This window comes from Nerophis lumbriciformis, linkage group LG07 (genome assembly GCF_033978685.3).
Source record: "Nerophis lumbriciformis linkage group LG07, RoL_Nlum_v2.1, whole genome shotgun sequence".
Classification (NCBI taxonomy): domain Eukaryota; kingdom Metazoa; phylum Chordata; class Actinopteri; order Syngnathiformes; family Syngnathidae; genus Nerophis; species Nerophis lumbriciformis.
Window position 1 is genome coordinate 6,570,001 of NC_084554.2, and position 27,801 is coordinate 6,597,801.

Here is a 27,801-nt window from a genome sequence, read left to right on the forward strand (position 1 = left end):
CATCCACACCTTCTCTCCATCTTTACCTCTATCCACACCTTCTCTCCATCTTTACCTCCATCCACACCTTCTCTCTATCTTAACCTCCATTCTCATCTTCTCTCCATCTTTACCTCCATCCACACCTTCTCTCCATCTTTCCTTCCATCCACACCTTCTCTCCATCTTTACCTCCATCCACACCGTCTCTCCATTTTTACTTCCATCCACACCCTCTCTCCATCTTTACCTCCATCCACACCGTCTTTCCATCTTTACCTCCATCCACACCTTCTCTCTATCTTAACCTCCGTTCTCATCTTCTCTCCATCTTTACCTTTATCCACATCTTCTCTCCACCTTTACCTCCATCTACACCTTCTCTCCATCTTTACTTCCATCCACACCTTCTCTCTATCTTAACCTCCGTTCTCATCTTCTCTCCACCTTTACCTCCATCTACACCTTCTCTCCATCTTTACCTCCATCCACACCTTCTCTCCATCTTTACCTCCATTCACACCTTCTCTCCATCTTTACCTCCATTCACACATTCTCTCCATCTTTACCTCCATCCACACCTTCTCTCTATCTTAACCTCCATTCTCATCTTCTCTCCATCTTTACCTCCTTTCACACCTTCTCTCCATCTTTACCTCCATCCACACCTTCTCTCCATCTTTACCTCCATCCACACCTTATTTCTATCTTAACCTCCGTTCTCATCTTCTCTCCATCTTTACCTCCATCCACACTTTCTCTCCATCTTTACCTCCATCCACACTTTCTCTCCATCTTTACCTCCATCCACACCTTCTCTCATCTTTACCTCCATCCACACCTTCTCTCCATCTTTACCTCCATCCACACCTTCTCTCCATCTTTACCTCCATCCACACCTTCTCTCCAGCTTTGCCTCCATCCACACCTTCTCCCCACGTTGTCTTCTGTTCACATGTGACATCACTTCCTGTGCAGAGCTTCCAGAGGTGTTCCTCCTCCAGAAGACGCCATCCTCTCCAGTCACCTGCATGGCGACAGGTTTCTACCCCGACTTAGCCGACCTGTTTTGGAGGAAAGACGGCGAGCAGATCTTCGAGGACGTGGAGCACGGAGAGCTGCTCCCCAACCACGACGGAACCTTCCAGATGTCGGTGGAGCTGAAAGTGGAGGTGACGGCCGAGGTGGAGGGCAAGTACGAATGTGTGTTCCAGCTGTCTGGCGTCAAGGAGGACCTGGTCACCAAGCTGGAGAGAAGAAGCATCCTGAGCAACGCAAGCCATGAAGGTGAGAAAGACACATTTACCGTATTTTCCGCACCATAAGCCGCCCTGGGTTATAAGCCGCGCCTTCAATGAACGGCATATTTCAAAACTTTGTCCACCTATAAGCCGCCCCGTGTTATAAGCCGCATCTAACTGCGCTTAAGGGAATGTCAAAAAAACAGTCAGATAGGTCAGTCAAACTTTAATAATATATTAAAAACCAGCGTTCTAACAACTCTGTTCACTCCCAAAATGTACGGTAATGGGCAAATGTGCAATCACAAACATAGTAAAATTCAAAATAGTGCATAGCAATAGCAACATCAATAACTTAATGTTGCTCGAACGTTAATGTCACAACACACAAAATAAACATAACGCTCACTTTCTGAAGTTATTCTTCATTCATAAATCCCTCGAATTCTTCTCCTTCGGTGTCCGAATTAAAAAGTTGGGCGAATACGGGATCCAAAATGGCCGGCTCCGTCTCGTCGAAGTCATTGCCTTCCGGAAAGCTCGGACCACAGTTGTGACCGAAATATCCGCCCAGGCATTTACGATCCACTGGCAGATGTTGGCGTATGTCGTCCGGCGCTGTCTCCCTGTCTTAGTGAAGGTGTGTTCGCCTTCGGTCATCCATTGTTGCTGCTCTATTTCCGTGTTCTTCGGCATGACTTATTGCCTTAAGTTTAAATTCTGCGTTATACGCGTGTCGCTTAGTAGGAGCCATTTTGTGGTCTTTACAGATGTAAACACACAAATGAAATGAAACGCAATATCCGGGGGCTTCTTCTTCTACGGGGGCGGGTGCTTACCTTGGCGGTTGCTTACCATAGAAGAAGAAGCGCTTCCTCTTCTACGGGGAAAAAAGATGGCGGCTGTTTACCGTAGTTGCGAGACCTAAACTTTATGAAAATGAATATTAATATTAATCCATATATAAGGCGCACCGGGTTATAAGCCGCACTGTCAGCTTTTGAGAACATTTGTGGTTTTTAGGCACGGCTTATAGTGCGGAAAATACGGTAGTTGGAGATGTTTCCCATCACAAGTCCACCTGTCACCATTATTGATCCATGTCACCATGACAACGCTTGACGTCTGCATGCAAAGTAGTCATGAAGGTTTCCTCTTCATGCTTTGTCACTCCACTTGTGCTTTTTTGCTCTCCACAGACAACTGGAGCGTCGCCCTCGCTGCCACGGCGGCGGTCGTCGCTGTGGCGGCCGTCCTGGCGGCCATCATCATCGTCATGGTCAGGCGTCACAGAAACAGACAAGGTGAGGGACACCAATGTCCTCCGTCTTCTTCTTCTTCTTCTCGGTCCAGGCCGTGAGTTGATGCTTTCATCCGGGCTGCATGTTTTAGTTGCCTTCCAGCCAAACACTCAAAGATCCACAGAGACAGAGCGCACACTCTCACATAGAAAGACGTGAGGAAAAAGTCAATTTCACCTTGTTTCACTTTCATTTCAGCCCAGTACGATCCAGCTCGTAAGTAAAACATCTTTTCTTTGAGCCGCAAGAAACAAAGCCGTGGTGAAGCGTCACTCACATGGAGGTCTGATGTGGACCTTTGTTACAAGTTTAGCCTGAAAATCCCAACTTTGGCTGACTCCTTCACAATAAAAGACCCTCCTGTGAGCACACTCAATACAGAGTGTGGCATATCTCACGTTTGACATGAGTCCTCATGATGAGGATCAGCCAAATGAGACCTCAAGTGTGCTGACTCATCAAGAAGGTATCCTAGTCAGGAAGTAGAAGAGCAGCACTCTGCTTCTTCATGTTTCCAAGTCACACCTCAAAGATCTGATGTGAGTGACGAGGCACCTTCTGGATGTTCTTCCTTCACCGTTTGCGTTTGTCCCGCAGCTCGCCACGGCGGCGTGGAGCTCTCCGAGAAGGTGGCGGCTGAAGGCTGAGTAAGTCTGCACCTCCAAATGTTCTTGTGTGAAGATGATGTTCAACTTGCTTCTGTTGGGAATGTGCTGAGTCATCTTCTTCCTCCAGGATGCTTTGTGCACTGGAACACAGAGAGATGTCTCCATCGCTGAGGGACGTCATGGAGATGTGCTTTGTTCTTCATCCCACTGCTCCTCACGCTATTCCATCTATTCTTTTTTGGCCGTTAAAATACTTTCAACATCAAACGTTGGTGGCTATAAAATCATTCGGGGCTCACGTTTCATGGCCTTGACATCATGACGAGGATTTCTTCTTTCTTTGAATGGCCGCTGCTTATGATCAATATCACATTGTGTCACATCTCTGTCAATAAATCCGTTTGTTCTCCACTCGCCTCGCACTGCTTTCTTGGCGACCAGGAAGGCTCTCGCTCATAACAATGGTAGAAATAGGTCAATTTTTTTTTTTCTTGTATTTTTTCATTCAACACTTAAATCCCTAGATCAGTTTCAGGTTCATCTGTCCATATCATATTCTTTTTTTAATATTTTATGCCCTTTTTGTCAAAACCCTGTTTTGTTAAGGCAAAACCACTAAATAATAATGTTTACTAAACGTAATTGCAATCTTAAATAGGTCAATAATTCATAAAAATGTTAAAAATGTATTTATTTTTTTACTTTCAACACTTAAGTCTCTCGATAAACTTCAGATCCATCCCTCGTTTCTGTGACGACCTGTCACGTCAGGTGTCACACGGTCTGCTTGCGTTTGTGTTTATCTGCTAGTCAGCGCTCTTATTTTGGTCCCACTTCCTGTTTGTCTCCCTGAGCGCTTTTCCCTCCTCACCTGTCGCTGATTGGCAGCCTGGCCACACCTGGTCATGGGGTGAGGGTGATGGGTCAAATGCAGAGGATAATCTCACCACACCTAGTGTGTGTGTGACAATCATTGCTACTTTAACTTGAACTAACCAGCTGGCTTCTATTTATGCCTGCCTCGCCCTCCAGTCAGGGCTCAAGGATTGTTTTGTTAAAGGTTACTCTGGTTTGCTGTCTGCTGCTTATGCTTCTGTGCACTTCCCTGCTGCACCTCCTTGTGCTCCCTGTGGGAATTAAAAGACTCTCACCTGCACGTCGTCCTCCTGTCTCCTGCATCTTGGGGTCACAACTAGAGCAGCCATGCGAGTACGTGACAGCTTCTTCATTTTTTATTTGTTTTTGCCCTTTTAGTCAAAAAACCTTTTGTTTTTAAGGCAAACACAAAATATCCAATATTTTCCAGGAAAAATATTTTGAAGTCAAATGTTTTAAGTGATCTTATTGGAGTCTTGAATAGTTTAAATAATTGATAATAACATTGAGTTTGATTCATTATTATTTTTGAGCAATGACAGCTTTAAAGAGAAAACAACCTGCATGGCAGCTTTATTACAATCAACAATGCAACTTTTCTTTGTTACATTTCACCTGTTTTCACCTCTTTTATTACACTATTTGTTTTTTTATATATATTATTTGTAGAATGTGTCGTGGGCCGTTAAAAGATTAGCTGCGGGCAGCAAATTCCGCCAAAGAATGTTTTCATTGGGTTATCTCACAAAATGAAACAGAAAATCTTGATATTGCTTTTACTTCTGCTATCAGGCAATGTGCAACCAAATCCAGGACCCAGCTTCAATAACATCAGTACTGCTGATGAATTTAGAGCCGGGTCAGGCCTCCATTTCAATAATAGGAGTCTCCTGCCAAAATCAGACTTAGTCAAAATCTGGATTCCAGCAAGAAAATGCAGACTTCCTTATCTTATCTTAAGGTGGCTAAGTAAAGCAGTCTCTGACAAGGACGTTGCTATTAATGCATATAATATCTTCCCATGCCATCGTCCTGGAAAAGATGGAGGAGTGGCCATATATTTAAAAAACACATTTCTTGTTATCTTATTGTCAATCACTAAACCAGTGGTTCTTAACCTGGGTTGGATGGAACCCTAGGGGTTCGGTGAGTCGGCTTCAGGGGTTCGGCGGAGGTCAAGACACACCCGACTCATCGTGTAAATACAAACTTCTCCCTATCGGCGTATTACGGATACGGCAACAGCTGACTGATTTGCAGGTGTGTAATTTGTTGTGAGTTTATGCACTGTGTTGGTTTTGTTCTTTGAACAAGGTGATGTTCATGCACGCTTCATTTTGTGCACCAGTACAAAAAACATGGTAACACTTTAGTATGGGGAACATATTCACCATTAATTAGTTGCTTATTAACATGCAAATTAGTTACATATTGCCTCTTAACTAATCATTATTAAGTACTTATTAACGCCTTTTTCGGCATGGCCTTATTATAACCCTAACCCTCTAACTCTGACCCTAACCCATTCTTGCCAACCCTCTCGATTTTCCCGGGAGACTCCCGAATTTCAGTGCCCCTCCCGTAAATCTCCCGGGACAACCATTCTCCCGAATTTCTCCCGATTTCTACCCGGACAACAATATTGGGGGCGTGCCTTAAAGGCACTGCCTTTAGCGTCCTCTACATCCTGTCTTCACGTCCGCTGTTCCTCCAAACAAACAGCGTGCCGGCCTAGTCACACAATATTTTGCGGCTTCTACATACACTTAAGTGAATGCAATGGTCAACAGCCATGGAGGTCACACTGAGGGTGGCCGTATAAACAACTCTAACACTGTTACAAATATGCACCACACTGTGAACCCACACCAAACAAGAATGACAAACTTTCGGGAGAACATCCGCACCGTAACACAACATAAACACAACAGAACAAATACCCGGAACCCCTTGCAGCACTAACACCTCCAGGATGCTACAATATACACCCCCGCTACCACCAAACCCCGCCCACCTCAATGCCCCCCCCCACACTCGCCCTAACCCTAACCAAATAACTCTAAATTAAGTTTTTATTACTTAGAATATGTTCCCCTAGTGTCCAAAAAACTCTAAATACAATCTTTGTTACTTGGAATATATTGCCCATACTAAAGTGTTACCAAAAACATATAACTTTGTCTTCAATTTGAAATTTATTTTTTATTTTTATTTTTTCACTAAAGAAGGGTTGGGTGAATGCGCGTATGAAAGTGGTGGGGTTCGGTGCCTCCAACAAGGTTAAGAACCACTGCACTAAACAATTTGAACTTGACGTGTATAAGCGAGCGTGGTCATACAGAACTGCAGTTCCTGGAGGAGGTCAAGTCCAACAAATGTGGCACTCCTAACTTGGAGAAGCCGAAGCAGTTTTATATTCCTCCTTCCTGTCACATAGCAACATCCCATCTTATTGCCTGAACTACTCCAGTCTACATACAAATGTCAAACTAACTATTTAATGATGTGCTCAAACTGAAATACTACTATTTAAGTGATGGTGTGCTTTCTCCAAGATATTCACCATATGAGTTCATTAAGGCACTTCAAACTCCTTACCCTGCAGCTTGAATTCTGCCATGGCCAAGCTCTCTTCATTGTAGGCTGTTAGAGACCTCCCTCTGTATCATTTATTATCCTTCATTTCAACGAGTCACCTTCTTTTGCTCAGTGATTTCAATCTTGATTGCTGGACTTCCTCATCTGATAATCTTCAAGCTGTATGGAACTCACTAAATTAAACTCAATCAATCTCCTCCTCAACTCCACCAAACTCTAAAAGCCATCAAAATGTTCCTGACTTGATGTAAAGTCTCCACACAAGTACACTGATACTGTCAACCACCTGAGTGATCAATGTACCATCGCAGCTCTAACAAACTGCCAGCTGACAAAATCAAAAGCCAACAAAAAGAGACATTAAAAAGGTTTGCTTCCCAGCTTTTATGTGCCACTTAGCTGCCTTTCAGTGGAGCAGAGTTGCTTTAATTGATGATGTAGAGCAGGGTTGGCCAACCAGTCAGAGACTAAGAGCCACTTTCTTTTACTGTGTTACTGCAAAGAGCCACATCCTACACATGAGCACACATGAACATCACCCCATCCCTTCCTCACGCGCACAAACACACACACGCACGCACGCACACACACACACACACACACACACACACACACACACACACACACACACACACACACACACACACACACACACACACACACAGACCTCTGCTCAGCCAGATTGATTGTAAATGTCACACACCAACATGACTCCTACAGTACTAAGACCACAGGCCACTTATTTTCAACAATTAACATTGTGTGCACTGTGTTACGATCCGCTGCCCGGATCATAGTTTGTTTATGTTTGAGTCACGTGTTTTCAGCACCTTGATTTTGTTTGTTTTCAGTTGCCATGTCAACCGATTACATTCACCTGCCTCTGGTTAGTGTTCGGGACGCGCACCTGTTGCCCGGGCACTAATCAGATGGCTATTTAGTCTTTGCCCTGGCCTCACTCGGTCTGGCTTCCTAGTTTGTTCCCACACAACTGATGACGACGTTTATTTCATGTTCCTTAGCTGCTAGTTTTCACGCTAGGCTATTTTGGTTTACTAGCTCCCACGCTAGCCCTTTTGTTTTGCCTTTTGTGCTACGTGTATGTCTTTTGTTTATTCATCGTATGATTTATATGTTAAATAAATCATATTCCTACCTGCAAGCTGTGTCCGAAGCCGTCTGCATCCCTGGGAGAACACACCCGCATCACGATGCGACCACGTCGTTACACACTGTCTCACACACACATACTTGCCAACCTTGAGACCTCCGATTTCGGGAGGTGGGGGGTGGGTGGCGTGGTCGGGGTGGGGCGGGAGGCGTGGTTGGGGGCGTGGTTAAGAGGAGAGGAGTATATTTACAGCTAGAATTCACCAACTCGAGTCCATCCATCCATCCATTTTCTACCGCTTATTCCCTTTTGGGGTCGCGGGGGGCGATGGAGCCTATCTCAGCTACCATCGGGCGGAAGGCGGGGTACACCCTGGACAAGTCGCCACCTCATCGCAGGGCCAACACAGATAACCAACTCGAGTATTTCATATATATATATATATATATATTTATATATATATATATATATATATATATATATGAAATACTTGAATTTCAGTGAATTCTAGCTATATTTATATTTATTTATTTTATTATGTATATAAATAAAAGAAATACTTGAATTTCAGTGTTCATTTATTTACACATATACACACACGTAACACTCATCTACTCATTGTTGTACTTGAAAGTACAATGCAATACAATTCCGGGGCAATGGCACCTATCAAATACACAGTAATGAAAACACATTTGTTCTACTAACTGTACTGTGTGTTATGAGAGTAGAGTATGTGTGTGTGTGGCCCTTTAATAGGTGAGCATGTGAGGTGAGTGACGTCAGTGAGTGTGTGGGCGAGAGAAGAGAGGGAGCGGTAGCATGAGTGCGGGGAGGGACTAGTTGGTTTTGTGTTGGATTGGCTGTGTGCAAGCAATCAATAAAGCAAGATTTGCAACTAATCGCTGGACTCATCATTCACCCTAAAGTCGGGTAAGGTGAAGGGTGTTGCCCCGATCATACATCGGCCCTGGAGAAGTGTCTCCCCTGCGCTCTTCGACTACGGTCTCGTTCTTCTGCTTGGTCTCCACACAATATATGCAATATTTTTTCCACATAAAACATTTTAAAGTGAATGTTTTTAAGTAATAATTCATTGTAACATAGATTTTTTGTATTTTTTTTTTTTTTTTTTTGAGCAATGGCAAAAAAAATAAAAATAAACAAAGACAAAAGAGAAAAAAAACAGCCTGCATGGCAGCTTTTGTGTCAACATTGCAACTTTTTCTAGTTAGATTTCACCTCATTCCACTTTTTTAAAAATGTTTTTTTGTATTTTTGCAATACTATCAATTTTGCAATTTTTGCAGAATGTGTGGGGGGCCGGTAAACGATTAGCTGCGGGCCGCAAATGGCCCCCGGGCCGCACTTTGGACATCTCTGGCATAGAGTAAGCTAAAGTGACGCTGAAGATTTGAAGCTTTGAAATGCGCTAATGATGCCTGACGTATAAGGCAGAATGGCTTGCCATTACGTTCAACAAAAATATATAAACTCTCCCACTCTGTTAAAATTCCATGTGTTCTTCTTATTTTCCTTTTGCTGTGCTTTTTTTCCCTGCCATTTTGAGAGTGAACTTGTCACAAATGGTTTACTACTGTGATCTCACGCACATGCACCTTTGACCTCACTCAAACCGGCTTCGGCTTCTTCTTCTTCTTCCTATGTGCAACTCTAACCGGCTTAAGCCGGGCGAAAAAAGTAATCCGAGTATTGTAATCCAAGTATTTCCTTTTTTTTCCGTGATGATCACGATCACGGCCGCTAGAAGAGGCCGCGTGTTGAACGCCACGGTGTTTTACAAGCTGGATTTTGAGAAAACGCCCGCTTTGTGCTGAGCGGAAGTCAATGAAGCGGCCGTGTGTCTCGGTCGCGCTGCATTTTGGGAAATGTAGTGTTTTTCGTCCCGGCGAACGCCAGGGACAATAGATATACTACAGTACAGTAACACAGCAACGTGGGCCTCCGACATCAAAAAGTTTGTCGCGTCTACACCTCGTGGGCACTAATAGATTTAAAAAAAAATGTTATGTATATACAAACCCCGTTTCCATACGAGTTGGGAAATTGTGTTAGATGTAAATATAAACGGAATACAATGATTTGCAAATCATTTTCAACCCATATTCAGTTGAATATGCTACAAAGACAACATATTTGATGTTCAAACTGATAAACATTTTTTTTTTTTGCAAATAATCATTAACTTTGGAATTGGATGCCAGCAACACGTGACAAAGAAGTTGGGAAAGGTGTCAATAAATACTGATAAAGTTGAGGAATGCTCATCAAACACTTATTTGGAACATCCCACAGGTGAACAGGCAAATTGGGAACAGGTGGGTGCCATGATTGGGTATAAAAGTAGACTCCATGAAATGCTCAGTCATTCACAAACAATGATGGGGCGAGGGTCACCACTTTGTCAACAAATGCGTGAGCAAATTGTTGAACAGTTTAAGAAAAACCTTTCTGAACCAGCGATTGCAAGGAATTTAGGGATTTCACCATCTACGGTCCGTAATATCATCAAAGGGTTCAGAGAATCTGGAAAAATCACTGCACGTAAGCAGCTAAGCCCGTGACCTTCGATCCCTCAGGCTGTACTTCATCAACAAACGACATCTGTAAAGGATATCACCACATGGGCTCAGGAACATTTCAGAAACCCACTGTCAGTAATTACAGTTGGTTGCTACATCTGTAAGTGCAAGTTAAAATTCTCCTATGCAAGGTGAAAACCGTTTATCAACAACACCCAGAAACGCCGTCGGCTTCCCTGGGCCTGAGCTCATCTAAGATGGACTGATACAAAGTGGAAAAGTGTTCTGTGGTCTGACGAGTCCACATTTCAAATTGTTTTTGGAAACTGTGGACGTCGTGTCCTCTGGACCAAAGAGGAAAAGAACCATCCGGATTGTTATAGGCGCAAAGTGTAAAAGGCAGCATCTGTGATGGTATGGGGGTGTATTAGTGCCCAAGGCATGGGTAACTTACACATCTGTGAAGGCGCCATTAATGCTGAAAGGTACATACAGGTTTTGAGCAACATATGTTGCCATCCAAGCAACGTTACCATGGACGCCCCTGCTTATTTCAGCAAGACAATGCCAAGCCACGTGTTACATCAACGTGGCTTCATAGTAAAAGAGTGCGGGTACTAGACTGGCCTGCCTGTAGTCCAGACCTGTCTCCCATTGAAAATGTGTGGTGCATTATGAAGCCTAAAATAGCACAACGGAGACCCCCGGACTGTTGAACAACTTAAGCTGTACATCAAGCAAGAATGGGAAAGAATTCCACCTGAGAAGCTTAAAAAAATGTGTCTCCTCAGTTCCCAAACGTTTACTGAGTGTTGTTAAAAGGAAAGGCCATGTAACACAGTGGTGAACATGCCCTTTCCCAACTACTTTGGCACGTGTTGCAGCCATGAAATTGCAAAGAAAAAAATAAAGTTTATGAGTTTGAACATCAAATATCTTGTCTTTGTAGTGCATTCAATTGAATATGGGTTGAAAAGGATTTGCAAATCATTGTATTCCGTTTATATTTACATCCAACACAATTTCCCAACTCATATGGAAACGGGGTTTGTATTTTTAAATTTGTAATTTTTTTTTTTTATTTAAATTTTTTCTAATAGAGTTAAGAGCCGCATGAAACCAGCCAAAGAGCCGCATGAGGCTCGCGAGCCACGGGTTGGCTAGCCCTGGTCTAGAGTCCCATTAGGCTACTGTTTACTTACCTGAATCGGTGCAGAAAGGTTTAGCGGCAAATATAAAAGCGACCATTAAAAAAGATATTTCAAATGGGATGGAGTGGATTTTTACACTCTTAATAAAAATATTGTTTTTGAAGATTGAAAACATTTATCATCAGCAAGACGTTACTGACCTCACTTCATTTGACACTCACAAGCATTTAGAGAAGAAACCATTAGATGCACCAATGTCTTTACATCTGAGGGCTCCACTAATTAAACATTAAGTTTAAAGGGGAACATGATCACAATTTCAGAATGTTAAAACCATTAAAAATCAGTTCCCAGTGGCTTATTTTGTTTTTTGAAGTTTTTTTCAAAATTTTACCCATCACGCAATATCCCTAAAAAAAGCTTCAAAGTGCCTGATTTTAACCATCGTTATAAACACCCGTCCATTTTCCTGTGACGTCACATAGTGATGCCAACTCAAACAAACATGCTATAGCGACATTAGCTCGGATTCAGACTCGGATTTCAGCGGCTTAAGCGATTCAACAGATTACGCATGTATTGAAACGGATGGTTGTAGTGTGGAGGCAGGTAGCGAAAACGAAATTGAAGAAGAAACTGAAGCTATTGAGCCATATCGGTTTGAACCGTATGCAAGCGAAACCGACGAAAACGACACGACAGCCAGCGACACGGGAGAAAGCGAGGACGAATTCGGCGATCGCCTTCTAACCAACGATTGATATGTGTTTGTTTGGCATTAAAGGAAACTAACAACTATGAACTAGGTTTATAGCATATGAAATACATTTGGCAACAACATGCACTTTGAGAGTGCAGACAGCCCAATTTTCATTAATTAATATATTCTGTAGACATACCCTCATCCACTCTCCTTTCCTGAAAGCTGATCTATCCAGTTGTGAAGTTGATGTCAGCAGGCCAGGGAAGCTAGGGTCGATATTCTTCTCTTGATCATCTTCGGTGGCATAAGGGACGGTGTGAGCCAAGACATCCAGGGGGTTTAGCTCGCTCGTCTGCGGGAACAAACTGCCGCCATTGCTTGCCGTGCTACCGAGGTCCTTTGTCCCTGAATTGCTCACACACTCCGGCAGATTCAATGGGGGTCTGGCGGCAGATTTCTTTGACTTTATCGTTGGAAATGCATCTGCTTTGAGTGTCGCAGGATATCCACACATTCTTGCCATCTCTGTCGTAGCATAGCTTTCGTCGGTCAAGTGTGCGGAACAAACGTCCAATTTCTTGCCACTTTCGCATCTTTGGGCCACTGGTGCAACTTGAATCCGTCCCTGTTCGTGTTGTTACACCCTCCGACAACACACCGACGAGGCATGATGTCTCCAAGGTACGGAAAACAGTCGAAAAAACAGAAAATAACAGAGCTGATTTGACTCGGTGTTTGAGAAAATGGCGGATTGCTTCCCGATGCGGCGTCACGTTGTGACGTCATCGCTCCGAGAGCGAATATTAGAAAGGCGTTTATTTCGCCAAAATTCACCCATTTAGAGTTTGGAAATCGGTTAAAAAAATATATGGTCTTTTTTTTCTGCAACATCAAGGTATATATTGACGCTTACATAGGTCTGGTGATAATGTTCCCCTTTAAGAAAATTACCGGCAAGTAAAATGAGTCAGTCAGTATTATAAAACAGCAAGTGTATGTTTCCTTTTATGTAGACTATTTGAAGACACTTCATACAGAGTTGACTATAGACAAGATAATGCATTTAGTGCAGAATATCACCACTATATGTTTCGCCCTCGGACTTTATATCGTTTGAAGATGATTCCCCAAGATCAGCAACACTTAAAATGCACTACTTTTTAAACATTACCAGACCCATTAAGTATATTTGCGTAAAGTATCAGTATCGGACCCGTATTGCCGATACCAGCCTGGATTTTACTCGGTATCAGATCTGAATTAAAATCAGTGGTATTGCACATCACCAGCTTTTGAGAGACACCTTTTTTCAGGACTTTGCCCAAAATTGGCAGGTTTGATATGGGCAGATTGTTGTTCAATACTGTGGCATAAAGACTATTACTTTTACCATTATAAGGTTCCATCGATCCATCCATTTTCTACCGCTTGTACCTTTATAATAAAAATGTTTACTAGTCTGTACAAAATGATTGTTATTTACGGCGGTCACTCACCCTGTCTGGTCAACACGTACGTGCAGAGAACGCGTGCACACGTACAAAAGCAGTCCAAGAGAGGCAACAAACAATTTGCAATCATGCTATTGTTAGGATAGGATTTACATTCAATGACAGCTAACGCTAACCATCCATCCATCCAGCCATCCATTTTCTACCGCTTGTCCCTTTTGGGGTCGCGCGGGGTCGCTGGAGCCTATCTCAGCTGCATTCGGGCGGAAGGCGGGGTACACCCTGGACAAGTCGTCACCTCATCACAGGGCCAACACAAATAGACAGACAACATTCACACTCACATTCACACACTAGGGCCCATTTAATGTTGCCAATCAACCTATCCCCAGGTGCATGTCTTTGGAGGTGGGAGGAAGCCGGAGTACCCGGAGGGAACCCACGCAGTCCCGGGGAGAACATGCAAACTCCACACAGAAAGATCCCGAGCCCGGGATTGAACTCAGGACTACTCAGGACCTTCGTATTGTGAGGCACATGCACTAACCTATCCAAGTGCTACGTACGTATGTAGTTACATCATTACGGTCTAGAAGCTGAAAGAAGGAGGGATATGCTGTGTGAAATAAATTGGAAAGTTAGCGCCCTCGAGACATCTGTGTAAATGTTGCAAACAGCCCCTTTAAGGCCTTTGGAAATGTTCCAGTCTGAAGTGAGACGTTAACTAGATGAAGGAATTGTGGTGACAAACTGCTCAGCACAGACTTTAGAAATCTAGTGGGTAACTCATCAAGGTGTGTGTATGTTACATATGGTGCCGTCTCCAAGCAGAAGAAAACCTTTGACCTTGGCTCTTGGCACAGTTGTTCTGTCCATCTGACACTTTGTGCTGACTTCACCCATTTTATAGTTTTATTTCTGTTTGTGATAGTCAGTCATATCTGGCAGTTCTGCCTTGCATGGGTTAGAGTCCAAGCCAGGGTTAAATTCCAAGCCAGGGTTGGATCAGGAAGTAAAAACCAAAGCTGAAGCAATTCATGTGATTGACTCGCTGTGGCCAAAGTACTAAAAGTGGGAGGAGGGGAAAAAGCATGAGGCTGAATCTTCTGGTGGCAAAGCATCGAAGAAAAGGAAAGTGACATGTGAAATTAGACACGGTAAAGCCAAACATTGACTGGACGCTTGATCCAAGCCGCTTAACCGCAGTGACCATCATGAAAGATAAAGATGGTACATTTCAGCATGATAGGATCTGCCGCTATGAATATTACTGAGTTACCTGTTACATCTCAGGGCAACAGGTGTGTACTTGTGGTTAGGGACTATGTCAACCTTTTCCAACGTGCCATTACAGTAGCAAAATGTATGTTTGAGGACAATATCAGACAACATGGGTTGCCAGAGTGTAGTCACACAAATCAGGAAGGCAATTTGAGTCAGACCTTGTAAAACCTTGCTGGAATAGTTACCTCTACTGCCCCCCAGTGGCCGTTAGAAAGGATGCATACATTTTGTGTTGAAGTCCTTAAAGCTGTCTTTCACTTTTTGTCTTGTCCTTTGTGTCCCAGATGAAGTGATTAGTGGCTCGGGGGAGGATAGGCGGGGCATTAGCTCAGCAACATTCTTCTTTTCTTTTCTTTTTTTTCTTTACAAGAACTTTGCTGACAAAGTGCAAGTGTTTGTGGGCGTTACTGTACATGTTGGTATTGATCACACCACCCAGGAAATACAGGGGAAGTTTTCAAGATCATTCAATGATTTTAACTTTCATTTTGTGAACAATATAAACATATATGAACACAACAATGTAAGACATAGTAACAATGTTGTGTATTTACTGGCGTCACTGATGTGTGCTCCTTTCCAGAGTCGTGTAGAGAGAGAGTTTGGCCAACCAGGGTTCGGAGTCGGTAGGGATGATGTTTGATAAGAAATGATCGAGTTCGAGCCCATTATCGAATCCTCTTATCGAACCGATTCCTTATCGATTCTCTTATCGAATCCAGATAGGTTGTTGTATATGGAAAAAAAACACACAATATTTGGTTTAACAAAAGCTCACTTTTATTTTATAATAAAAAAATAAAAAAATATTGACTGTTGTTACCCCCCCTAAAAAAATAAAATAAAAAAAATAAATATTGACTGTTGTTACCCAAAGCATATTAAGTGGGATTTTTCTGAAAAACTAATATATACAGTAACACAAAAACAACCCGTCTCTGTGATCACTATAGGTGTATAAATAATAATATAGTGTTAAATAAAATCAGTGCCTTGGGCAAAAAACTGAAAATAATACAGCTCTCCAAAAAGTGCACTTCTGCTGCTATTGGAACATACTAGCTACACACACTATGACACTAAGAACGCCACAGTCATCAATCAACAATTCTGCAGTCCTGGTTGACATAAGAGGTAACCTTATTTTAGCCTAAAGGCTACAAGTGAGCAGATATGGAAATTAAAGGCCTACTGAAACCCACTACTACCGACCACGCAGTCTGATAGTTTATATATCAATGATGAAATCTTAACATTGCAACACATGCCAATACAACCGGGTTAGCTTACTAAAGTGCAATTTTAAATTTCGCGTGAAATATCCTGCTAAAAACGTCTCAGTATGATGACGCCTGCGCGTGACGTCACGGGTTGTGGAAACATTTTGGGACAGCATGGTGGCCAGCTATTAAGTCGTCTGTTTTCATCGCAAAATTCCACAGTATTCTGGACATCTGTGTTGGTGAATCTTTTGCAATTTGTTCAATGAACAATGGAGACAGCAAAGAAGAAAGCTGTAGGTGGGAAGCGGTGTATTGCGGCAGGTGTTGTGCCGGGTAACGCACCCCCGCCGTAGAATGCACCCCTTGACTGTTGTGCCGGATAACACAGCCGGTGTTTCATTGTTTACATTCCCGGAAGATGACAGTCAAGCTTTAGCATTGGCCTGTGGAGAACTGGGACAACAGAAACTCTTACCAGGAGGACTTTGAGTTGGATACGCAGACGAGGTACCGTGAGTACGCATGCAGCTGCGGCTTCCAAACATTTGATCGCTTTCCCGTACATACGTGCCTCTATGTGCAAGTCACGCACGTAACTTTGGGGACTTTGGGGAAATATATGTGCTGTATGAACTTTGGGGAGGTGAACGGTACTTTGGGCTGTGGGATTGAGTGTGTTGTGCAGGTGTTTGAGTTGTATTGGCGGGTTATTTGGACGGGAGGGGGGAGGTGTTTGTTATGCGGGATTCATTTGTGGCATATTAAATATAAGCCTGGTTGTGTTGTGGCTAATAGAGTATATATGTCTTGTGTTTATTTACTGTTTTAGTCATTCCCAGCTGAATATCAGGTCCCACCCGCCTCTCACAGCATCTTCCCTATCTGAATCCCTCCCACTGCCCTCTAGTCCTTCACTCTCACTTTCCTCATCCACGAATCTTTCATCCTCGCTCATATTAATGGGGAAATCGTCGCTTTCTCGGTCCAAATCGCTCTCGCCGCTGGTGGCCATGATTGTAAACAATGTGCGGATGTGAGGAGCTCCACAACCTGTGACGTCACGCTACTCGTCTGCTACTTCCGGTACAGGCAAGGCTTTTTTATCAGCGACCAAAAGTTGCAAACTTTATCGTCGATGTTCTCTACTAAATCCTTTCAGCAAAAATATGGCAATATCGCGAAATGATCAAGTATGACACATAGAATGGACCTGCTATCCCCGTTTAAATAAGAAAATGGCATTTCAGTAGGCCTTTAATCTCCAATGTGACTGATGGCCACACGCAGTGTGCCTCTTGTACACTAGGGGGCGATTGTGGTCATTTCTGCTTGTTTCGCTACGTTAGAATGGCGTTGAAGGAGAGAATGCTACATGCTAATGCTTTGGATCCAACAGAAAGAGGACATGTCCGGGGAAAAGAGGACGAATAAATAGATAATTACAACTTTCCACTGCTTTTTGATGTTTTTGGTAATGTCTTAATATGTTTAAATGTCACCTGTGGTTATTAATATCGCCAGAGACATACCAAAAGATCGCTTTTTTTACTCAATTGTTTTAGGTGTTTTGCTGATTATTAGTCTCAAAGCAGCCGGGATGTGCTGACGTCATGTCACGTGATTAAAGTGTCTTCTTTTAAGAACATTATGACACTCATTAAACAAGAAGGTGTTTATTTTACCATAAACTTTAAACATACTGACCTGTTTTAGCTGTACTTTGTACATTTTTATGGTTAAAAAAGGCAGCTCAGTTGCCAGAATTTTACTGTAAAATGTACATTTGTTTTTTACTGTAAATAATAAAACAACAATTTTACAGTACATTTTTTATGGTTAAAAAGGCAGCTCAGTTGCCAGAATGTTACTGTAAAATGTATATTTGTTTTTTACTGTAAATAATACAACAGCAATTTTACAGTACATTTTTTATGGTTAAACAGGCAGCTCAGTTGCCAGAATTTTACTGTAAAATGTATATTTGTTTTTTTGCTGAAAATAAAAAAAAAACAGCAATTTTACAGTACATTTTTTGTGGTTAAAAAAGGCAGCTCAGTTGTCAGCATTTTACTGTAAAATTTACATTATTTTTTTTTACTGTAAATAAAAAAACAGCAATTTTACAGTACATTTTTTATGGTTAACAAAGGCAGCTCAGTTGCCAGAATTTTACTGTAAAATGTGAAGGGACAAGCGGTAGAAATGGATGGATGGATGTACAATTGTTTTTTTACTGTAAATAAAAAAACAGCAATTTTACAGTAAAAAAATGTATGGTTAAAAAGGCAGCTCAGTTGCCAGAATTTTACTGTAAAATTCACATGAATTTTTTTTTTACGGTAAATACAAAAACAGCAATTTTACAGTACATTTTTAATGGTTAAAAAGTCAGCTCAGTTGCCAGAATTTTACTGTAAGATGTAAAAAAAATGTTTTGTTTTTTTATTTTTTAAATAAAAACCCCAGCAATTTTACAAACATTGTTTTATGGTTAAAAAGGCAGCTCAGTTGCCAGAATTTTACTGTAAAATGTATATTTGTTTTTTACTGTAAATAATAAAACAGCAATTTTACAGTACATTTTTTATGGTTAAACAGGCAGCTCAGTTGCCAGAATTTTACTGTAAAATGTATATTTGTTTTTTTGCTGAAAACAAAAAAAAAACAGCAATTTTACAGTACATTTTTTGTGGTTAAAAAAGGCAGCTCAGTTGTCAGCATTTTACTGTAAAATTTATATTAGTTTTTTTTTACTGTAAATAAAAAAACAGCAATTTTGCAGTACATTTTTTTATGGTTAACAAAGGCAGCTCAGTTGCCAGAATTTTACTGTAAAATGTAAAGGGACAAGCGGTAGAAATGGATGGATGGATGACGTACATTTGTTTTTTTTACTGTAAATATAAAAAACAGCAATTTTACAGTAAAAAAATTATGGTTGAAAAGGCAGCTCAGTTGCCAGAATTTTACTGTAAAATTTACATTCGTTTTTTTTTACTGTAAATAAAAAAACAGCAATTTTACAGTACATTTTTTATGGTTAAAAAGGCAGCTCAGTTGCCAGAATTTTACTGTAAAATGTAAAAAAATATATATTTTTATTATAAATAAAAAAACCAGCAATTTTACAAACATTTTTTATGGTTAAAAATGCAGCTCAGTTGCCAGAATTTTACTGTAAAATGTACTTCTTTTTTTTTTTACTGTAAATAAAATAACTGCAATTTTACAGTAAATTGTGGCACCTGAGCTTCCAGTTTTGTTTTGTTTTTGTTGGGTTTTTTTTTTACCGCAAATCAACAACTGTAGATTTTTGGGTGTATTACTGTAAATGCCAAAACGGCACCACATTTTATTACAGTAAAACAAGTACTGTTTTTTTTTCATTTAGAGAAAAATGCTGTAAAAACCACAGTAAATTGAACAATTTTACCATTGAATCTATTGCTACTTTTACATTGCACAATTTGATGGATAACTTGCTTTGAAATAATTATTATTAGTATTTATTTCTATTTAAAACATGATTTGAATGTCTGATAATATATTATTGCATAATTAGACAATATTTAAGTTAACATAATTTGCGATTACATGGAGTACATCTATTTTTTTTCTGCCAAAATTAATTTAATGAACCTCTATGTTGCCTCTTTAGCACCTCCCTGTGGCCAGCAGTAATACAGCAGTCCTTGCTGTGTTTGTTAAACCTTTGCAACAATAATACAGTTGAACAAAATAATTGTATGACGTGTGTATATTCAAACACGTCTGTTAATACATTAATACTGACACACTATTAATATTATACTAGTATAAATATCACAACTACTTCATACTGACCTCAAAGAAGGAGGTCCGCCTCATAGTAATGCTTTATTATTCTTGTGCAGGGGAAAAAAATTATAACACACAAAGAACTTCTTTCCTTCCTTCCTTCTTTCTCACACTCCTCTTTACTCTCTGTCATTGTGGAGAAATAAAAGAACCAAATACAAAACTATAAATAATTATTTTTTAATGTTGGATGAGGCTGCCCTCTGCTGTATTAAGGTGGTCCTATAAGACGCTGTATATTTGCTTGTACTTTAATCCAATATGGAGCCTATATAATAAATATTAAAATGATGAATTATGTATCCCATTGACAAGTGAAATAATGTATAAACTGTCCATGCATTAAATAATTCCAATTATATAATTATACATTTTAACAAATATAGTGGTTGTGATGTAAATTAAACTATATGGTAAAAAATAAACTACGTTTTTTTTAAACTAATTTAATTATTGATTAATGGATTATGGAGGTTACCCTCTAGTGGGTTCTTCAGATCACCACACACTTGCACGAGAGCCCGGTATTCAGGGTTCAACAATGTCTTTTATTGTGAACGCACGCATGACAGTCTCTGCTCCGTGACTTTTCAGTCTTTTGGGCGTGTCGCCTTTCTGGCCTTCTCTCTCTCGCAATGTCCAGCGTCTGTGTCCGCTCACCAGCACCAACTCCAACGACGCGTCTCGGTCCGGCTGCTGCTAATAAGGGCTACAGGTGATTAGATAACCAGCCCCAGCTGGGCAATCCACTCACCTGCCGCTGGCTTCGAGGCCGGTCCTTACATACCCCGCTCCGCGGCAGGCCCGCAGACCACGACCCCCTCCACATGGATCATTTGATGAAGGTTAAGGTCAAAGTAATTATTAATTATTTATATAGCACAATTTAAAAAAAAAACTACTGCCCTATAGTAGTAGTGCAAATACAAATAAAAAAAGGCTAAAAAATAGTAAATAATAGAAATGAAGTACAACCAAGCTGGCACAAGACATTGAAACAACGTTGAGAACTCGTTGAATTAGGTCCTGACGTTGAGCAACTCCAACATAACGTTGAAACAACATGCTTTCTGATGACGTTTAAGCAATGTTGGGTTCTGACGTTGATTTGAGCATTTAATTTTGGTCAATTTCCCAACCATTATTCTACAACACAAACAGAACATTGAAACAACATGCTTTTTGACAACGTTTATTCAATGTCAGGTTGTTCTAATGATATGACCACTGGAATTTGGTCATTTCCCAACCAACAACGTTGGACATCAACATCAACATTGTCTCAATTTACAAGTACAACTATTTTGCAACGTTGTTTCAAAGTCAGATTTAAAAGACATGTACGTATAACCAACGTTGTATCAATGTCTTGTGCCTGCTGGGAAATAAACAATAACATGGTTATAGAAATGAAATAGGGACAATCCATCAAATAATACAAAGGCATAAATAAAAACATAAAAGTGTTAAACACCAGCAAAAAAAAAAAAGTCATGATTTAAAAAGTCTTGATAATTAATAACGTAATTTTACAGTTTAATCAATCTGTTCTTCTATCTTATGAAAAAACCTTTACAATTGAGCGAGATCATTTACTGTTGGTCTACATCAGTGATCCTCAACAGGCGGACCGCGGTCCATGTCCGGACCCAGCGACGTGTCCGTCCGGACCCAGCACGAATTATAGTGTAAAAAAAAAAAAAAAAAAAAGAAAATTATTATAATTATAATCATTATAAAAAAATATAATAATTGTATTTATCTTTGAGTTATCGCTAGCGCAAGTCAACGTTCTTTGTTGTTTTTAGTCAAATGTCTCCACGTTTTGTTTACACTTCTCCGTATCTCACTCACTCCGTCTCTCTCTCTCTCTCTCTCTCTCTCTCTCTCTCTCAGAGAGAGCGAGAGAACGCCACTCTGATTGGCTGATTCCGGGGTATGGGTTGTCCTCTCTATCACAACGACGCGCTGATAGGCTGTTACCACCTGGGTCATACACATGTGCACAGTGCAGACCAATGTGTCTAATATGCAACAGTACTGTTGCTCTGGTGAAAAGTGAAAATCTGAAACGTCACTATCTGAAAGAGCACCGCGAATTTGAAGAGACATTTCCTCATGATTCAGAGCTAAGAAAAAAAGAAATCACAAGGCTGAAAAAGTCATATGAAACATCAAGCAAGATTTTTGTTAAATCTATGACACAACAAATAGCAACAGAGTGCTCACTCAGAGTGGCATGGGTTTTGGGTAAACACAAGAAGCCATTCTCTGATGCAGAAATAATTAAAGAATGCTTGACTGAAGTGATGGGTGCCATGTTTGAAGGCAAAGAAAAGGAGGAAATGACAGCTAAAATAAATCAAATCCCACTCTCTGATGCCACAGCTACCAGACGTACTGAAATTCTGGCTGGTGATTTGTCCAAGCTGCTTTGTGATGGAATAAAAAATGCGGAGTGCATATCCCTAGCAGTGGATGAGTCCACTGACACCACTGACAATGCTCAGTTGTTGGTGTTTGTGAGGTATTATGATGAAGAAAAGGGGGAGTTTATTGAAGATGTTTTGAGCCTGGCAAACCTCAGTGGACAAACAAGGGGAGAAGACAGCTATAAAACAATATCAGAAATGCTGAATGAAAAAGGGATAGATCTGAAGAAAGTTGTGTCCATTGCTACTGATGGAGCTCCAGCCATGTTGGGGAGAGAGAAGGGACTGGTTCCGCGTCTGAGAGAACACCCCGCTGGCCTGATATCTTATCACTGCATAATCCACCTGTCTGTCCTTTGTGCAAGTCTTGGAGAAGTGTACTCTGAAATCATGACAACAATGATGAAACTCATAAACTTCTTGGGAGCATCATCTGCACTGCAGCACCGCTTGCTGCGCACATTCCTAACAGAGGTAGATGCTGCTTTTGATGATTTGCTCGTGCACAACAACGTCAGATGGCTGAGCAAAGGCAGGGTCCTGGAGCGTTTTTGGGCCGTTAGAGAAGAGCTGCAAGTGTTTCCCAGTGTGTCCCAGCAAAATAGCGCAAAAGCAAAACAGTTCCTGGAATTTCTGCAAAATGCTGGGAAAATGGAAGCTGTGGCATGTTTGGCTGATATAACCTCCCATCTCAATGACCTAAATCTCAAGCTACAGGGGAAAAAGAACACAGTGTGTGAGCTGATGTCAGAAGTCCCTGCCTTCCAGAGGAAGCTGGAGCTTTTCAAAAGTGACATACAGGTAACTATTTTGTTATTATTATTTTCTACCACACACTATTTTCTTCCACTTGATAATTCATACCTATTTTTAAGCATTGTTCCTAATATATATTTAAACTGTGTATCTACAGGAGGAACTGCTCCACTTCCCCAAACTTCTGGAACTGACCAAAGGAGAGGGAGATCATCAGTGCCATTTGGAATTCTTGGAAAAACTCATTGCAAATTTCAAGACTCGCTTTGATGGCTTCATTTTGGGAAAACAAGTCCTGCTGTTCATTGAAAACCCATTCCTGATCAGAAATGTGAGTGTGTTCTCTGCAGAAGCAAAACAAGTCTTCCCATGGGCCAGAGCTGCTTCACTGCAGACTGAGCTCATTGACCCCCAAGAAAGTGTCGCACTGAAAGAGGCTCAGTGTGACGCCATCACCTTCTGGTCAAAGCTGGTCATTCCTTCCAAGTTCCCTCTGCTGCATAAGATGGCCTGTCACATCCTCACAATGTTTGGCTCAACATACAGCTGTGAGTCTGCCTTCTCTACAATGAACATTGTGAAGAACAAGTACAGCAGCAGACTGACCAATGAACACCTGGATCAGTGTCTCCGCCTGGCCATCACACCTTTTGTGCCAAAGTTCAAAGTCTTGGCTTCAACCCCAAGAGCCCAATTCTCCCATTGAGCAGTTGTCTTTTACACAATGGGGATGTACTGTACCATAGTTATATTTGCACATGAATGAGATCTGTTGAAGTCATTTGTTTACCAGGGATAGGAGGGTTGTGTTTAAAAGTATTTATTTTTTGTTAAAACTGAAAGTTTTATTTAAGTTCTTATTTATTTTGTTTCAAAGAAAATATTTCATGTATTTTATTGGATATTTATTTTATTTTTGTTAATTTGAAGAAAATGTTAAACTACTACCTACCCCCTGCTACTATATAAGCTTGACGGATAATAAACGGACCCAGCCTGTTTCAAAAAAACATTTGTGGACCTTCAAGATTTGTACTTGAGGACCCCTGGTCTACATGGATGGCTAAGTCAAAAAGGTATTCTATGGTTGTCGTCACACTTTGCCTCTCAGCCATCACTGGTACTCTTCATTGGTGAGTAGCAAACGGCATATGTTGACCACATACAAACAAATCGGGGCATCTATAGGGTTGAGCGATCAACATCTAAATGCAAACAATTATACCAAAGACTACAAAAAATGGGAGCCATTACCTCCCTGCTTGGCACTCAGCATCAAGGGTTGGAATTGGGGGTTAAATCACCAAAAAATGATTCCCCGGGCGTGGCCACGGCTGCTGCCCACTGCTCCCCTCCTAATTCCACGACTGTATATATCGGTATCGGTTGATATCGGAATCGGTAATTAAGAGTTGGACAATATCGGAATATCGGCAAAAAAGCCATTATCGGACATCTCTAATAATATATAAATAATACATGTCAGTGTTTATGTGTAAATAACAATATAAATAATACATGTCAGTGTTTATCTGTAAATAACAATATATAAATACCGTATTTTTCGGAGTGTAAGTCGCACCGGAGTATAAGTCGCACCTGATGAAAATGCATAATAAAAAAGGAAAAAAGCATATATAAGTCGCACTGGAGCCCGGCCAAACTATGAAAAAAACTGCGACTTATAGTCCGAAAAATACGGTAATAAATGTCAGTGTTATCTGCCAACCTGGAGGAGATGTTCGCCAAATGAAAATCTCTCCCTGTCTGCCAGTCCAACTATCCTTAAATACTTTTCACATGGAGACACTTGCACTTTGGTGTTCTTGCCTTGGGGCGGACAGTTTGTACGAATGCAGACAACATATTTCCTTAGTGGAATAGTCACCTAACAGATTCTGTGACCAAGCACAATCGTGTAAGAAAAATGTACACACTCCACTATAAAGATATATGCTTGTGTTGTTTAACGGCATCATAAATTACAAACCCCGTTTCCATATGAGTTGGGAAATTGTATTAGATGTAAATATAAATGGAATACAATGATTTGCAAATCATTTTCAACACCTATTCAGTTGAATATGCTACAAAGACAACATATTTGATGTTCAAACTGATAAACATTTTTTTTTTTGCAAATAATCATTAACTTTAGAATTTGATGCCAGCAACACGTGACAAAGAAGTTGGGAAAGGTGGCAATAAATACTGGTAAAGTTGAGGAATGCTCATCAAACACTTATTTGGAACGTCCCACAGGTGTGCAGGCTAATTGGGAACAGGTGGGTGCCGTGATTGGGTATAAAAACAGTTTCCAAAAAAATGCTCAGTCTTTCACAAGAAAGGATGGGGCGAGGTACACCCCTTTGTCCACAACTGCGTGAGCAAATAGTTTAAGAACAACGTTTCTCAAAGTGCAATTGCAAGAAATTTAGGGATTTCAACATCTACGGTCCATAATATCATCAAAAGGTTCAGAGAATCTGGAGAAATCACTCCACGTAAGCGGCATGGCCGGAAACCAACATTGAATCACCGTGACCTTCGATCCCTCAGATGGAACTGTATCAAAAACCGACATCAATCTCTAAAGGATATCACCACATGGGCTCAGGAACACTTCAGAAAACAACTGTCAGTAAATACAGTTTGTCGCTACATCTGTAAGTGCAAGTTAAAGCTCTACTATGCAAAGCGAAAGCCATTTATCAACAACACCCAGAAACGCCGCCGGCTTCTCTGGGCCCGAGATCATCTAAGATGGACTGATGCAAAGTGGAAAAGTGTTCTGTGGTCTGACGAGTCCACATTTCAAATTGTTTTTGGAAATATTCGACATCGTGTCATCCGGACCAAAGGGGTAGCGAACCATCCAGACTGTTATCGACGCAAAGTTCAAAAGCCAGCATCTGTGATGGTATGGGAGTGTATTAGTGCCCAAGTCATGGGTAACTTTCACATCTGTGAAAGCACCATTAATGCTGAAAGGTACATACAGGTTTTGGAACAACATATGCTGCCATCTAAGCGCCGTCTTTTTCATGGACGCCCCTGCTTATTTCAGCAAGAGAATGCCAAGCCACATTCAGCACGTGTTACAACAGCGTGGGTTCTTAAAAAACGAGTGCGGGTACTTTCCTGGTCCGCCTGCAGTCCAGACCTGTCTCCCATCAAAAATAACATGCAAATTAGTAACATATTGGCTCTTAACTAGTCATTATTAAGTACTTATTAACGCCTTATTCGGCATGGCCTTATTATAACCCTAACCCTCTAACCCTGACCCTAACCCTCTAACCCTGACCCTAACCCATACTTGCCAACCCTCCCGGTTTTCCCGGGGGACTCCCGAATTTCAGTGCCCCTCCTGTAAATCTCCCGGGACAACAATTCTCCCGAATTTCCACCCGGACAACAATATTGGGGGCGTGCCTTAAAGGCACTGCCTTTAGCGTCCTCTACATCCTGTCTTCACGTCCGCTGTTCCTCCAAACAAACAGCGTGCCGGCCTAGTCAAACAATATTTGCGGCTTTTACATACACTTAAGTGAATGCAAGGCATACTTTGTCACCAGCCATGCAGGTCACACTGAGGGTGGCCGTATAAACAACTTTAACACTGCTACAAATATGTGCCACACTGTGAACCCACACCAAACAAGAATGACAAACTTTCGGGAGAACATCCGCACCGTAACACAACATAAACACAACAGAACAAATACCCGGAACCCCTTGCAGCACTAACTCCTCCGGGACGCTACAATATACACCCCCGCTACCACCAAACCCCGCCCACCTCAAACAACCCCCCCCCCCCACTCACCCTAACCCTAACCAAATAACTCTAAATTAACTTTCTATTACTTAGAATATGTTCCCCTAGTGTCCAAACAACTCTAAATTAAATCTTTGTTACTTAGAATATGTTCCCCATACTAAAGTGTTACCAAAAACATATAACTTTGTCTTGGATTTGAAAAACAAAAAACATTTAATTTTTCACTAAAGAAGGGTTGGGTGAATGCGCGTATGAAAGTGGTGGGGTTCGGTACCTCCAACAAGGTTAAGAACCACTGCACTAAACAATTTGAACTTGACGTGTATTTCTGGTCTTGTCATCCTGGTCCGGACAGAAGGGCGACACGGCAGTGCGGCTGGATCAAAAATGAGGTCAGAGACGCTTGACTGAACAAAAAGTTGCTTTATTACAAGCGAGCGTGGTCATACAGAACTGCAGTTCCTGAAGGAGGTCAAGTCCAACAAATGTGGCACTCCTAACTTGGAGCATACTTGCCAACCTTGAGACCTCCGATTTCGGGAGGTGGGGGGTGGGGGGGCGTGGTCGGGGTGGGGCGGGGACGTGTTTGGGGGCGTGGCTAAGAGGGGAGGAGTATATTTACAGCTAGAATTCACCAAGTCAAGTATTCATATATATATATATATATATATATATATATATATAATAAAACAAATTTATATATATATATAGCTAGAATTCACTGAAAGTGAAGTATTTTCTTTATATATATCCATCCATCCATCCATCTTCTTCCGCTTATCCGAGGTCGGGTCGCGGGGGCAGCAGCCTAAGCAGGGAAGCCCAGACTTCCCTCTCCCCAGCCACTTCGTCCAGCTCCTCCCGGGGGATCCCGAGGCGTTCCCAGGCCAGCCGTGAGACATAGTCTTCCCAACGTGTCCTGG

The 27,801-nt window shown here is 41.4% G+C and overlaps 2 protein-coding genes across 3 annotated transcripts in view; both read left to right on the top strand.

Annotated features, from left to right (window-relative positions):
- LOC140678959 (uncharacterized) overlaps positions 1–3,168 on the top strand; it is a 30,726-nt gene extending 27,558 nt beyond the window's left edge. The window contains exons 9-10 of the mRNA XM_072913563.1: positions 778–1,266; positions 3,119–3,168. Of these exons, the coding sequence (XP_072769664.1) occupies positions 778–1,266; positions 3,119–3,168 (539 nt within the window). The remainder of the gene's footprint in view (positions 1–777; positions 1,267–3,118) is intronic.
- Positions 1–24,084, top strand: part of LOC133609863 (SCAN domain-containing protein 3-like) — a 229,434-nt gene extending 205,350 nt beyond the window's left edge. Inside the window, exons 4-5 of one of the 2 annotated variants that reach the window (XM_072913448.1) lie at positions 23,056–23,139; positions 23,252–24,084. In XM_072913448.1, the coding sequence (XP_072769549.1) occupies positions 23,056–23,139; positions 23,252–23,800 (633 nt within the window). In that variant the 3' untranslated portion in view covers positions 23,801–24,084. Of the gene's footprint in view, positions 1–21,802; positions 23,140–23,251 lie in introns of both variants that reach the window. The other variant, XM_061965890.2, reaches the window with a different exon arrangement.
- Positions 24,085–27,801: the final 3,717 nt, after the last annotated feature.